This window comes from Physcomitrium patens, chromosome 1 (assembly GCF_059467195.1).
Source record: "Physcomitrium patens ecotype Gransden chromosome 1, ASM5946719v1, whole genome shotgun sequence".
Taxonomy (NCBI): domain Eukaryota; kingdom Viridiplantae; phylum Streptophyta; class Bryopsida; order Funariales; family Funariaceae; genus Physcomitrium; species Physcomitrium patens.
Genome location: NC_143410.1, coordinates 1,251,718 through 1,267,962, shown reverse-complemented (window position 1 = coordinate 1,267,962; position 16,245 = coordinate 1,251,718). Strand labels below are relative to the sequence as shown.

The 16,245-nt window shown below is 37.4% G+C and overlaps 1 protein-coding gene across 1 annotated transcript; it reads left to right on the top strand.

The window, feature by feature from the left end:
- Positions 1–1,369: 1,369 nt before the first annotated feature.
- Positions 1,370–4,598, top strand: LOC112278937 (cytochrome P450 703A2). Its single transcript, XM_024512868.2, has 3 exons — positions 1,370–2,969; positions 3,086–3,259; positions 3,373–4,598. The coding sequence occupies exons 1-3, from the start codon at positions 2,199–2,201 to the stop codon at positions 4,003–4,005; spliced, it is 1,578 nt and encodes a 525-aa protein (XP_024368636.1). The 5' UTR covers positions 1,370–2,198; the 3' UTR covers positions 4,006–4,598.
- The last annotated feature ends 11,647 nt before the right edge of the window (positions 4,599–16,245 follow it).

Below are 16,245 nucleotides of genomic sequence, written 5' to 3'. Positions count from 1 at the left end.
GCTTGAATTTGTTTCGATGTGTGGATGGAGCGTCAATTCTTTTTCAATTGCTTGTCAATTATGGATCTATTTGTGAATGAGGAAGGTGAAAATCATTGTGACCCATAATAGAGGGCTTCTTTCTACTTATCATCATGAGAAACTATTTATGTTGACTACTAAGGCTATATAGGAAGTACCTGCTATGGGGTTCTTTTTTCTGGTTAGTTTTACAAGCACACCATCATGAATGAATGCTTGGTTCAGCATAGCACACATAGCATGATCTTTGGATGTTTTAAAGTCAGGGGAATCATGAGTATGTATGATGTGATTTTTGAATTACCCATTGCCACAACCATAAGCAGTTAGATAAGCAATAACCCCTAAATATTTCCACACTTCCACAATAAACCCACCAGATAAAAACGACACAAAATAAATTGACTCACAGGCAAGGAATTAGCCATTGTTGAGCTGACCACCTCACTGGAACAACCCACTCAAAAGTGTACCAAGCATGTGCATGTCCAAATATTGTTGATTCCTTAATCAACTGTCTTCAAAGTAGGTGTGGCCTCTTAATCCACGCTTCTGTCATAGTCAAATTTCAACACTTGCACATATTAGCATGATTCCATGCATTCATACTGCCCCCCTCAACAGCTGCCTCCTCTGTACTGCCTAGTTTATTTTCCATATCTCAAGAGTTCTTACCCTTAAAAACAACAACAGAATTCAGCATACTTTTAGTGTCAGCTCAGATTGCTATGTTTGAGGGTTTCAGTGGCTGGCAGCTACATCTGTTCAGCTTTTCACCCCTTCAGACCTCCAAACTATGAGGCCATGCTGGTAAAAAGAATACCTACTTACTACTAGTACTTGGACCAATGCTCTAATAAATCTCCTTTTTCTGACCAAGAATCAAGCATGCGACACATATTTGGAAGACAATGGACAAGAAAATCGATCCTTTCGAATGAGATGTAACGAACAACCTGAAGTTGTACATTAGAGTTATAATGATGGGTCACTTATCTTATTAGGGAGGAGATCCAATATGATGATAGGCAAGAAAATTCTCACAGCTAGTGTTCAGGAATGATGCTTAATGAGTCTCCTGATCGATCTGACACACTAGGGTTCATATGATCGAACAACTGTCCAGAGGCGCAAAATTGTCACACCTGTTGCAAATGGCAGCCAAGGAGATCGCCTCACTACTCAGTCGCTCCTCAATTGAATGCGGCGTTAATGCGCTCAGTCGACTGATGTAAAAGCGTACCAACGAACGCAGCTTCATTAATGCGCCACGCCAAGCCAGTGATGAACATTCGTTTCAATTATTTTGATGAACTGGAATAAAAAAGGACTTCTTGAGACGAAGCATGACTCTGACTAGGTCGAGCCCACAAGCTGCTTCCAGTGGTCCTGGTTTGGCAGTACCTCAGTTTTTGGAACACTGTAAGTTACTGGTCAATGAGGACTCGTTTGCTTGTATGTTCGACCGCCTGGTTGCAGGGTGTGGTGAGATTGTGAGCTGTTAAATCGTAAAGGGTGTTTGATCCACCGCATGACCGAGTGTGGTGGGACGGAGATGGTGAGAGTTAGGCAATAGTTAGCACTTGTGGCTGTCCAGTGGACGTACCAGAGGTACTGGTACGATCTCCTTGGGATCAACATCAGTGCCCACCAAGGGGTGGTTTTTGTGAGGAGGTGATTAATTCGAGTACATGCAGCTTGTTCTATGGACTGTGCGAGCTGCTGAGGGCGGGCAACTGTCGCATTGACGTTGGAATTGCAGTTCAGGTTGGTTCTCTCCACGGCCTTGCTAGAGAGCATGTACGACGCTGCATAAGACATTGAGAAAATCAAGTCTAGCATAAGACTGATGAACTTGGGATTCCGGTAATGATAGAGATGAGCTCGTCGGCGCTGCAAGCCTTGACGGTGTGAACCTCTATATATCGCGAATAAAATTGCGTTTGTAGAAAACTTGTTGCCTCAGCCTTGTGTCTACATTTGGATCTCTCTCGGTTGTCGCCTGGTCTGGATAACTACAAAAAATAACTGTAGACATGTCGAGCGACCCCGCTCGCTACTCAACGAGCAGTCTCACAGGCCAATTTACGAGAGAGTTGAGACTGTAGAGGAACACGAGTTCAGAAGCCAATAACCATTCAGCAATCTTCGACGGTTTTAAGTTTTAATTTTGAACTATGGATTTTCGAATTTCCGAGCTTCTGATTCCGGCCATCAGTGAACCGGTCGAGAGCGGGCATTTGGCCTTTGCAACGTGCACAGTTTTAGTGACATTGTTAAGCTGTGTGTTTCTGTTCATTCGCTCGGGGACGTCGGTGAACCTCCCGCCTGGTCCGAAAGGTTTGCCAATTCTCGGCAATCTTCTGCAGATGGGCTCACACCCGCATCGCACCATGACAGCCTTGCACAAAGTATATGGGCACATTTTGAACATTCGCCTGGGCTGTATCCCTACGGTCGTCGTGGATAGTCCCCAGCTCATCGCAGAGATCACAAAGGAGCAAGATAATGTGTTTTCGTCGAGGCCGCACATGACCTTCACAGAAATTTTGGCCTACGATGCTCATGACTTCGCTATGGCCCCATATGGACCTCACTGGCGCCATGTTCGGCGAATCTGTGTGCACGAGCTGTTGACTCCTAAGAGGCTCGAGAACACACGCAAAGAGCGGATTGAGGAGTCAAGGTGCATGATTATGGAAGTCGCGGAGCGAGCTAATAAAGGCGAGGTAGTGGACCTGAGGGATGTTCTCGCCGGGGTGTCCATGACAGTTATGTGTCGCATGTTGCTTGGGAGGCGGGAATTTGCTGCGACCGGAAAGCAGCCAAAAGATTTCAAGCATATCATTCATGAGCTGTTTCGGCTTATGGGAGCGCTCAATCCCAGGGATTTTGTGCCGGCGCTGGGGTGGCTTGACTTGCAGGGATTTGAGAGAGACATGTACAAGGTGTGTTGACTGATTTTGCAACTCTTTAACAATGAACTTTGAGGGTGAGTGATTGCGCATAATCGTTGATTGCTTTACCGATTTTTGAGTCTGCTCTAACGGAACTGGTTTCATAGCTGCGGGGCGAATTTGACGAGGTTCTCGATGCCATCATTCAAGAGCATCGAGACTTGGAATCTGGGAAGCTGCCTGGAGGAAAGAAGAACGATTTCATAAGCGTGCTGCTCGATCTCCCGGGCGAGGACGGGGCACCCCACTTGGATGACAAGACTATAAAAGCTGTCACTATCGTAAGTCGGATGAGGCATATTAAACTGAAAAAAATCTTACCGACCATTGCGTCTCTTCTGAACGGTAACTGAGAAGACCAGGACCTAATGGATTAAGGAAATTCGATGTGCAGGATATGATGGCAGGAGCAACAGATACGTCAGCAGTGACGAACGAATGGGCAATGGCGGAAATCATAAGAAACCCTCAGATACAACGAAAGCTACAGGAGGAGATAGACTCCGTGGTAGGGCTTGAGCGCAACGTCGAGGAATCAGACGTGAGCAACTTCCCCTACCTCATGTGCGTAGTGAAGGAAACGTTCCGCCTCCACCCAGCTGGTCCATTCGCAATCCCACGGGAATCAATGGCAGACACCACCCTCAACGGCTACTTGATCCCCAAGGGCACCCGCGTGCTCATCAACATCTACTCGTTGGGACGAAGCTCGGAGACGTGGGTGGACCCCCTCATATTCCAACCCGAGAGGTGGGCGAACGAGAACCTCACGGCCATTCACGACTCTGGGTTCCGAATCCTCCCATTCGGCAACGGTAGACGGCAATGCCCAGGGTACAACCTCGGCACCACCATGGTACTCTTCACATTAGCCCGCCTTCTTCACGGATTCAACTGGTCCTTCCCCCCCGGCGTCACGTCAGACAGCATCGACATGGAGGAGCTTTACGGTTGCACCACGCCCTTGAGAACCCGCCTACGCGCCATCGCCACCCCAAGGCTGGCTCCTCATTTGTACTCCCAGTGAAGACACCCAACGACCCACAAACTCTCGTCCGTATATTCGTATGAGCTGCGCGCCCCGATCGCCGCAGCTGCGCTCTTCACATCATGAGAAGAACCTCCTCAATCGTCGAATTCTCTTCATGATGTGAAGGGCTTCCAAATCTCGGGGCTACCTTTCAAATCCCCTCCTCAGTATTGTAAATAGACCTGTTGTCGCAGAAATATTTGCCCCGTAACCGTAGATTGGTCGTTCTTCAACTCAGCGAGCACGCCGCAACTCGTGATTATAGCGCTTTGTGGGTCAACCGCCGATTATCGATTGGAGTCAACATGGCGATTATACTAATTCTTTAGTGCACAAATGTATCATGATAGATGTGCGTCTTAAGTCGCCGCCGGAATGCACTGTGGCTTTCTCGCCCCGTCGCTTGGGCTCGTCCTCCAACGAGAGGTTCCGCGGTGCAACGACGGCGTCGGTAGATACGATGGAGACGGCGCAATTGGCCCTAAGCATTGTCCAACAACCCGTTTGGTTTGTGTTGTTCTTTGTATTCTTATAGCAATTATATTCTTTGGAGCATTTGTCTAGTGTATAAATAATATTCTTGTTCTCTATCTCTTTGTTTTGGTTAAGCACACATGTGAATGTAATTTTTTGGCAAACAATTTGTGAATACATTAGAGACTATAATTGATAATAAATAAAGAGATGTAGATGATTTTAGTGGATATTTTAGAATGATTTTAGAATTTGAATCTATATTTATAAATTTTTTTCTATCAAAAATATATATATATATATATATAATATTATTTTCTATTATATGTTTATATTTATATAAAAATGTTAAATTAAGTATACTTGCCATTAGTTTAATCTTACTATCATCTAATTCATTGGTAAGTACATCATTATCCAATGATGATTGTATCCATGTGAATATTAAATTGGAAATTAGATTGATAAGATGTAAGCTATTACAATAAATATCATTTGCTTGGAATTGGATCAATTATGATAAATATGAGTTTGAATATATTTTTAACAATTCCACCAATTAAAAACTATTGGTGGGACTCATAACTTTCTATTTTTGTTTGTAGTTTTTATGTATTGGTAGTATTAAAGAAATAGAGAATTAATAACTAGCAAATTCAAGTCAAGAATTATTGTTTGATGAATTACTAGACAAGACATTGCAAATATTATAATCTTTAAGACAATGCAATAGAGATAAAGACCTTCAAAAATGATATATTCTTCCTTAATCAGATGGTGAAATACAATATGTTTGATATCACAACCTTAGAAGAGACTTCCAATGCTTGGTGATGTTATTAGAAGTAGAAACTACCTCTAATAATATTTCAAATGTTTTATTTGAAGGGAGTTACAAATGCCTAAAAAATAATTAAATAATAGGATCGTCTTTTTGCATTCGTATGGAATACTATGAATGGCTGAGAGGACCTATCAACCATCATCAAAGAGAACAAAGATAAGAATATGTAGCAAACACAATTAATTGCATCTTGGACTTTCTTAACAAATGATTGTCACTCCTTATAGAACTTGTTTCTTAAAAGGGGAATAATATCACAGACATTCATATTTATTTACATAAGAAATATTAGATAGAAAATAAATATAAGTAGATTTGATATTATCTTATGACAAAGCTTCTTAGTAGATTCATAGAAGCTTCACAGATATATATTTGACTTTAGACATGTTTGTAGTTGATTTGTAGGTTAAAAACTTAGCCAACAAAGAAGCCACATGCCACATGTATTAGTAGCTTGTGGAACAAGCTAACTATTTGGTGCACATATAGAAAACTTGTCTTGTAAGTTAAATATGTGTTTTGCAAGTTGCACACATGTCAGAGGTCCTATAGAACGTTACCATGTAGCTCTTAGTTAGATATGGAGGTAAGAGTGAAGCCTTCGTTATTCTTGTCAACGCTTTTCTAGTGCTCAGACTTATTTCAAGACTTTTTTATCTTCTTGCCTTCTTGTCTTTGGCAATAATCATTCTATTTTAATACTAAACCATTTTTTTAGTGATTTTGTAGTCATTTTGAGTAACACAAGAGTATATTGATCTTTTAGTTCTTTGAGATTCATGGCTTTGATAAGTTTTAGATAATTAAAATTTAATATAATAATATATCATTAAAAAATATTTTTATATATTAAAATAGTATTTTTAATATGATACTATTTTATAGATATGTTAATTAATATAAACTAAAAAAATGAGAATTTTAAAAGTAATTCAAGTTTTTACTAAAGCGACCTACCTATCTAAAACATCATTGCACCTTCATGTTTCATGTGTCTATTCTCTTTGATTCCTACATTCCTAACTTCTCTCTCATTCCGACCTCATCTTCTATCTCTTCTCCATTTCAATTCCATCTTAAATAATTATTTGTAGATTGATTTTCTTATAAAAACAACAACAATTGAGCATAATTCATGATCATCATTTGTATTGCATTAATACATTGCTTGAATACATCAATTGTACTTTATAAGTAAAAATTGAGTATTTGTATGGAATAGAATTATATTCTTCTTGTCATAGACATGAACTGGAAGAAGATGCATAAACTTAGAAAATTTGTATAAAAAAAAAAGTGACAAAATAGAAATAAAGTAGTATGTACATTAAAAAGAAATTGAAATGGCTATTGCCAAATGACAAAGAAACTAGAGACTCTTAAACCTAGACTAGAAGCAAAAAAGGAGTTGACAAGAGTGAAGAGGACTTCACTCTTGCTTCTATATATACTATCTAAGTAGGAGCTATATGGCAATGTTCTATAAGTCCTCTAATATGTATTGACTTTGTAGGACACATGCCTTAGCTAATAAGACAAGTTTTTTATATGTGAGCCACATAGTTAGCTTGTTCTTCAAGCTACCAACATGTGTGGAATATGGCCAACTTGTTGACCACAAATCTAACCTGAAAAGTCAATTAAAGACACCTATAAAGTCAAAGTAACGTCTATGAAGCTTCTAAAAAGCTTCTATAGAAGATATTATGGAATTGACCTACTTTTACCTATTATTATCTAAATCATATAAGTAATTATTGGTATACATATCTATGTCCATGACACTTCTGATAATGCTTGCATGAAACATTATTTCTTTCTTTCATAAACTTATCTTTTTTATATCTTTTGTAAGCTTTATATTGTATATATTTGAAGGCAAGTTGAACAAGTTGGTATTTTTGTACTAAATGGCTCCCTTCTATCATGTAGAGAAGTGTGAGTAGATTGTAATATTATTACCTTATTTTCTTATATTTGGCATGTAAATATTATTACTTGAAGAGAAATCACTTATTTTGAATTTGAAATCAAAATTCATAATATGAACATTAACATGTGACTATCTGTCAAGGACAAGAACTCGATGAAAGCTAAAGAGTAAGTGAGACTTTTCTCAAAAAGAAATAGGACAAAATAGAAATATGTATATTAAGAAAGAAACTGGAATGGCTATTGCCAAAATACAAGAAAACTAGAGACCCTTGAAACTTAGACTAGAAGCAAGAAAGGAGTTGACAAGAGTGAAGAGGGCTTCACTCTTGCCTCTATATATACTATCTAACTAGAAGCCACGTGGCGATGTTCTATAAGACCTCCAATATATGTTGACTTTCTAGGCCACATGCCTTTGCTTGCAAGGCAAGTTTTCTATGGATGGACCACGTAGTTAGCTTGTTCTTTAAGCTTCCAACATGTGTGGCACATGGCTAACTTGTTGACCAAGTTTCTAACCTAAAAGTCAACTATAGACTCCTATAAAGTCAAAGCAGCGTCTATGAAGCTTCTAAGAAGCTTCTCTAGAAGATATTACACAATTAACCTACTTTTATCTACTTTTACATACTTTTATCTATTCATATAGGTAATTATATGTATGTCCGTGACATTACCCCCCCTTCTAGGGACGAGTTCCACGAGGAGCGGTGATTATATATTGAGAAAATCTAATATGCGGCGAATTGTATTTGCTACATACTCTGATCTTTGTTCTCTTCGAAGATAGTTGATGGGTCCTCTTAGCCATCGATAGTGTCCCATTCCAGGGCGAGAAGACCACCCTGTTATTTGATCACTGTTGAGGCCTTCATAACTTCCTTCAAATAATACATTTGAAACACCATCAGGAGTCGTTTCTATCTCCAATAATATCACCAAACATCGAGAATCTCTTCCAAGGTCGTGATACCAAACGCGTTGTATCTCACCATCTATTCGAGGAAGAACATGTCGTTCTTGAGGATCTTCATCTCGGTTGCGTCGTCTTGAAGGTTGTGACAATCGTAATGTCTCATCCGGTAAGTCAACAAACGAAGGTTCTTGAGTTGAATCCGCTGGTTGTTGGCTCTCCATCTAATTAGCGTCACAAATGCAAAGAAGTTACAAACAAGGATAGGAATTTGAATGTTATCTTGCCTCAATCTTGTCTCTTTTATAAGAGAGGTTTTCATCTTGGTTTTGATGGATGTCGTTGATGAAAAACTTTGACTTTAGCTGATGCATTTGCTAGATTCCTGGATGGCTCCCATGTGCGCTCACTAATATCATATCCGCGCCAATGAACAAGATATTCTAGCTTATTTCGGCACCGCCTTGAGTCTAATATCTCTTCCACCTCAAATTCTTCATTATTATCTACTTCTATAGGAGGCGGTGGCATTTGTCTTCTTCCTTGTATATCCACTGTCTTATATGGTTCAAGAAGAGACACGTGGAATACAGGATGGATCTTCATTGACTCCGGTAGATGTAACCGATATGCAACTGGGTTGATCTGTTCAGAAACAGAAAAGGGGCCAAGCCTACGATAGTCCAATTTGTCACAAGGTCGAGTGGTCTTGATATTGCGACGAAGTAGCCATACCTTATCACCCACGTTGAGTTGTGGTTGCTCTTTACGATATACATCTGCATTTATCTTTTGTCGTTCTTGAGCTTTCTTCAACTGCGCCTTCATTATTGCATGTAACTCTGACAACCGATTTGCCATATCTTCTGCTGCAGGATTATCAACTTTTGAAAAATCAAAAGTATCAAGTCGTGGATGATAGCCATAATTGGCAAAGAAAGGTGTTTGTTGCGTGGAGGAATGTACCGTATTATTATAAGCAAACTCTGCCAATGGCAGAAGGTTTGTCCAATCATCTTGTTGGTAGTTGATGGTACACCTTAAATACTGTTCCAAGACTTGGTTTACGCGCTCTGTTTGTCCATCAGTTTGAGGATGGAAAGCTGAAGATAGCTTTATGTCCACTTTTAAAATCTTGAAAAGAGTCCTCCAGAATCTCGACACAAATTGAGTTCCCCTATCCGATATGATATCTTTAGGTAATCCATGATAGCGATAGATATTATCAATGAAAAGCTTAGCTGTTTCTTCACCTGTGATAGATTTTGTACATGGCATAAAATGTGCCATCTTGGTGAAACGATCTACTATCACAAATATAGAATCATAAGATCTTGAGTTTGGAAGATCTGTGATGAAATCCATAGAAACAGAAGACCATGGTTGTTCTGGTATAGGTAATGGCTGAAGAAGTCCGTAAGGTCGATGTCGAGGAATTTTTGATCTTGAACAAATATCACATGATTGTACAAAGTCTTTGACTGACTTCCACATTTGTGGCCACCAAAAATCTCTTGATATGAGTTCCAGAGTCTTATTATATCCAAAGTGCCCTGCTGCTGGAAAGTCATGACGTGCTTGAAGAACACGCAAACGTGCTTTTCCTTCTGGAACATATAGGCGTCCTTCAAAATATAATAGATTATTCTTGAACTCGAACTTAGAAGAATCATGAGACTTGGAAGAATTATTCTCGATATCATGAACAAGAGGGTCTGAGGACATACTGGACTGGATTTGCTTGAGAAAAGTTGAATCAACAGTCAATGTTGATTTCACTGCTCGGAGATGAAATTGCTCCGGTTTCAAGAGGACCGTTCTTTGTTGCTCAAAAGCTGCATCTCCTTCTTTTGGTGCAAAATAAGAACGTCTAGACAGGGCATCGGACAAACCTTGTTGTTTTCCTGGCCGATAAGTGATAATGAAGTCGAATCTTGACAAAGACATACTCCAACGAGCTTGACGACGATTCAACACGCGTGCTGACATGAAATACTCGAGGTTCTTGTGATCTGTATACACAGTGACTGGACTAGAAGCGCCTTCTAGATAATGACGCCATTCTTGAAAGGAATCCACGATCGCAAGAAGTTCTTTATCGTGGATCTCATAATTGATCTCGGCTGCTGAGAATTTTCTTGAATGAAAAGCTATCGGATGAAGTTTGTCATCTGTTCCCATTTGTGATAAAACTGCACCCAAGGCAAAATCCGATGCGTCTGTTTCCATAAAAAATACCTTGGAAAAGTCAACACGATATAAGACTGGTGCAGAGACAAACGATGTCTTCAAGGCTTCAAATGCTGCTTCCGCTTCTTGATTCCATTGAAATTTATCTTTACTAGTCAAGCGTGTAAGTGGAGCTGCAACTCGTGAGAAGTCTTTGATGAAGATCCGATAGTAATTGGCAAATCCCAAGAAACATTGGACATCTCTTACAGTCTTTGGAATCTTCCAATCCATGATTGTTTGGACTTTCTTAGAATCCATCATGAGACCATCATTTGAAATGATGTATCCTAAAAAGTCAACTTGAGTAGTGTGAAATACACACTTTTCCATCTTGGCGTACAATCCTGCATCTCTAAGTTTTTGTAATACTTGACGAACATGTATTTCATGTTCTTCAACGTTCTTGGAATAGATCAGGATATCGTCTAGATAGCAGACGACAAAATTGTCTAAGAATTCACGAAATACATCATTCATGAGATGTTGAAAAGCAGCTGGTGCATTCGTGAGTCCAAAAGGCATGACATTGTATTCAAAGTGTCCGTACCTGGTTCGAAACGCAGTCTTCCATTCATCTCCTTCTTTGATCCGTACTAGATTATATGCTCCTCTTAGATCTATTTTTGTATAGATCTTAGCTTGATTTAACTGGTCAAGGAGTCCTGATATCAAAGGTAATGGATACCTGTTCTTGATTGTGATCTTGTTGAGTCCTCGATAGTCAACACACATTCGTAAAGATCCATCTTTTTTCTTTACGAATAAAATTGGAGCTCCTGCTGGAGATTTTGAATGACGTATGAAATTCTTCGCTAAATTCTCGTCAATATATGTCTTGAGTTCAGCCAACTCATCTTGCGATAAACTGTAAATTGGTCCAAATGGTGGCTGAGTTCCTTCCTTGAGATCGATTGAACAATCGTATGGGCGATGCTCAGGAAGAATATCTGCATTCTTTTTCTCAAAAACGTCTTGATAATCCTGATATTGACTTGGAATGCCACTTGAAGTCTTTACGCTTTCAGAAATAGGTGCAGCATAAATAGCAAAAGTTGATCCTTCTTTTGCTGCGTGTATAAACGCTTTTGCACCTATAAGTGCGGGTTTTTCTATACTAGACTCATGGTTTTTTACTTGATTAATAGAACTGTTACTAATGCTCCGAGGAAAATCAAGTTTACGAGAAATCCAATCTATTCGAGGATTATACTTTTCTAACCATGATAAGCCTAAAATTACTGGATTAGAGGGAGATCTAATTATATTAAAAATTACGCAACTACTATGACCATTTATTACTACATCTACAGGAAGTGTTTCGTGAGTTACATCTCCAGAAGACAACGGACGACCATCTATAACTTCTACGTGTACAGGTTTAGTTTTTTGTATTAATGATATTCTATGACATCTAGCAAATTCTTCATCTAAAAAACAAGCTGAGGCTCCTGAATCTATCAAGGCAGAGGCTTTGTAATTATTAGGTCCTAAACGCACATCTATTATAAAACAAGGAGATGGTTCTGAGGAGAGGATAGGACCTTCATTAGAAGTTGTACAAGATTCCAGCCGCACGGTCCCTATTGTAGCTGGACGTACTCGTTTTCCGACATACTGTCTTCTTTCACAGTCGTACTCCTCATTTTGTAGTTACGTCGCTTCTTTGGACAATGTTGAGCAGTGTGCTTAGGTTCTCCACAATATAAGCACAATCCTCCTTGTCGACGACGAGACTTTTCTTGCTCAGTAAGAGGTTTGAAACGTACCGCATCAATTTGCATATCCTCTACTTCCGAAGGTATGTGTTGAGGAGACGTCGGTGTTGCCATTGAATTGTAGTAACGTTGAGGCCCACTTGTACGACTCTCGGATCGAAATTCAAAAAGTCGATTGTCGCACTTCACAGCAAAGTCAATTGCTTGACTCAATGTTTGAGGATCAGGTAAATTAAGCATCAATTTCTTTACCTCATATTGTAATCCGTAGAGAAATTGACTCACAAGTGCGGCATCATCCCACTTGATATCAGTTGCAAGTTGTCGAAATTGCGAAGCATATAATGTTACTGATCGATTGCCTTGTCGCAAAATACGGATCTTGTTGGTTGCAACACGAATTGCATCATGTTCTCCAAACATGGATCGAAACTCCGCCAAAAAAGCCTCCAGATTATCCAATATTGGATCTCGTCGTTCAAGAAAAGATGAAAACCATGACAATGCTGAACCTGAAAGGAGTGTACCAATGAATCTAACTTGTGACCCTGGAGTTGGATAGCTCTGGGGTTGAAGTTCAATTACTAGTTGGACCTGATTGATGAATCCTCGAAACTTGGATCTGGTACCATCAAACTTCTCGGGCAAGGCAACTCTCGGTTCTCTAACACTCGAAGGGTGTTCCATTCTGGGAGAAGGGACATGGTTTGGTGTAGATGTTGAAGCAGCCCCAATCATCTCTATATCTTCACTTCCTACCATTCTTGTTGCTCCTTGTGGTGGTAAATTGAGTTGATGCATCGCAAGCATTAACTCCCTCAATTGCTCTTGCATCTGTGCCATTGCACTCTTCATTTCAACAAGCTCTGCCATAGTAGCACTTAGAAAAGAGAAGATGTCTAATAACGCTCAAAACAAATAGAAGAGAGGAATTGATAACAAAGAAAATACTAAGAACAATATCAGTTTAAAAGAGGGTAATCCGCAACTTCTAATGCGCTTATGTCTTATCAAGAAAAAGGGGTAATCCACTCTTAATCAAGAAAAGACAAAGCTCTGATATTGTAAGTGTACTCTTGTCAATCTGTCAAGGACAAGAACTCGATGAAAGCTAAAGAGTAAGTGAGACTTTTCTCAAAAAGAAATAGGACAAAATAGAAATATGTATATTAAGAAAGAAACTGGAATGGCTATTGCCAAAATACAAGAAAACTAGAGACCCTTGAAACTTAGACTAGAAGCAAGAAAGGAGTTGACAAGAGTGAAGAGGGCTTCACTCTTGCCTCTATATATACTATCTAACTAGAAGCCACGTGGCGATGTTCTATAAGACCTCCAATATATGTTGACTTTCTAGGCCACATGCCTTTGCTTGCAAGGCAAGTTTTCTATGGATGGACCACGTAGTTAGCTTGTTCTTTAAGCTTCCAACATGTGTGGCACATGGCTAACTTGTTGACCAAGTTTCTAACCTAAAAGTCAACTATAGACTCCTATAAAGTCAAAGCAGCGTCTATGAAGCTTCTAAGAAGCTTCTCTAGAAGATATTACACAATTAACCTACTTTTATCTACTTTTACATACTTTTATCTATTCATATAGGTAATTATATGTATGTCCGTGACACTATCTCAAATTTAAACATATTATGTCATGTATATTCAAAATTAAATGATATAGACTATAAAAAATTACTTGTGGGGACAAAAAGATAAAACAATAAAATAGATATTAAGTATAGACATACAATCTTAGTAAAGAAATTAATAGTCTTTAAGTTGTTATATCTGCCAAGTGGTAGAAGTAACTTTAACTCCACCTCACAAAAATGAGTTATTCTAAATAGTAAATTTACAAATTGTGTAATAGAGCTTACCACTTCACTCTCTACATCCAAAAATGGCTCTTCTAGATGATTTCTATGGTTCAAAGCAAATATTCTATTTTTTTGAATTTGGTCAAATTAAGCTTTGGCTCAAAAAGAAGAATTTGCCAAGATTGAAGGCTTTGCATCTAAGTAAGTTGTTATCTCAATTTTTTCTACTAAAAAGAGAGTAAGATCAATACAATTAATCCATTCTTCAATTCTTAATAAATTGAGACAACCTAGTTAAAAGCTTTTGTAACTTGCTCATTATTGATATCTCCATCATAACTTATTGATGAGTTTAAGATTAATTTGAGGAAGCAATTAAATAACATAGCTTCAAATTAATCAATAATTATTACATGTGAAGGATAAGAACTCAATAAATGCTACTAAAAAAATGAGACTTTTTCAAAGAAAGATCAAAAAATCAAAATAAATAAATATATATATATATATATTCAAAAAGAAACTAGAATGGCTATTGCCAAAAGACAAGAAAACTAGAGATCTTTACAATTACACTAGAAGCAAAAAAAAAAGTTGAAAAGAGTGAAGAAGACTTCATTCTTGCCTCCATATATATTATTTAATTAAGAGCTACGTGGCAACATTTTATAGGATCTCTAATACATGTCTGATTTACAAATCACATGTCTTAACTTACAAGGTAAGTTTTTTATGTATATATCATGGACATATATATTTACTCTAATGTTTAAATATATGATTAAATAGAAAAAGATAAAGTTAAATTTGTTTCATAATATTTTTTAGAGAAGCTTTATAGATGTTGTTTTAACTTTATATGTGTTTGTAATTGATTGGTAGGCTAGAAACTTGATCAACAAGTTAATCACATGTTGATAGCTTGTAAAACAAGCTAACTATGTAGTACACATATAGAAAACTTGCCTTACAAGTTAACATACATGTCTTACAAAGTCAACATGTTTTGAAGGTCCTATAGGATATTGTCATGCAACTCTTAATTAAGAGTATATATGGAAGCAAGGGTGAAGCCTTCTTCACTCTTGTCAATGCATTTCTAGTCCCTAGTCTTTTTTTAAGACTTTTTAGTCTTCTTGACTTTGGCAATAGCCATTCTAGTTTAATACTATATCATCTTTGAGTGATTTTCTAGTCCTTTTGAGTAATATAAGAATATATTGAGGATTTATTTCTTCAAGATTCATGTCCTTGACCATATGCACTACATGGTTATCTTGTATCACAAGCTATCAATATATGCAACATATATCTAATTTGTTGGCTAAGTATTCAACCTACCAATCTTATATAGACACGTATAAAAAAGAAATTATGTCTATAAAGCTTTTCTACAAAATATTATCAAATTAATATATTTTTATCTATTTTTATTTATTCATATTATGTAAGTAATTATTAGATTAAATATATATATTTGTGATACTGTAATAATCGACATCTAAAGAATAGCTAGAAGCAATTGAAAGCAATAATTTAACAGTCTTGCTCATAATAGAGTTCAATAAATATTACAATTCAACATAAAAAAAACTTAGAAAATGTCTTACACAAGAAGTGTGGTATTGAGAAACAATCTACAAAACAATTACTCAAGATAAGGTTGAGACAAGAGAAGAATGACGAAAAAAGAGAGAGAAAGGAAAGAAGGGAAGAAAAGGAAGAACTAAGAATGTGTGAAATGGGAAGAACAAGGATGTGGAGCATAAAAGGATAATAATATTTTAGATAGGTGGGTCACTTTAGTAAAAGTTTGGATTTCTTTAATATTCTCCTAAAGAAATTGCTTTGTAGAACATAATTTCTAAAGCAAACAAACTTTGAAGAACAATCAAATTTTTTAGAAAATTAAAACTAAACATTATAGAAACAAAAAAATAATGTCATGTGAAACAATTATCAATTGTAAAGGTGTGTATAAATCTTCTCCTCTCTCAATCTGAATGTTGACTTAGAATATATAATTCAACAACAATAAGGTAAATCCTCCACTTTTCTTGTTAAAAGAAATATTAAGAAAAAAAATGATACAAATTTATTATTCTAATCTCAAGCAATCTCACATTTTTTTTCTTGTTTTCAAAAAAATAAAATAAGAAAGCATATATTTTTATTCATTCAATAATTAACACCAAAAAGTTATTGAGATTTTACAAATAACTAAATAAATAAATAATCATTAACACATATAGAAACATGTAGACAAAGTTCCTTTACCATAAAAAACAATAAAGCAATAGGACTT

Bases quoted from the DNA above. Each gene is read 5' to 3' on its own strand.
- LOC112278937 (XM_024512868.2), top strand. From the start codon at position 2,199: ATGGATTTTCGAATTTCCGAGCTTCTGATTCCGGCCATCAGTGAACCG. The intron at 2,970-3,085 runs GTGTGTTGACTG...CTGGTTTCATAG, and splicing joins TTGAGAGAGACATGTACAAG to CTGCGGGGCGAATTTGACGA. The intron at 3,260-3,372 runs GTAAGTCGGATG...TTCGATGTGCAG, and splicing joins CTATAAAAGCTGTCACTATC to GATATGATGGCAGGAGCAAC.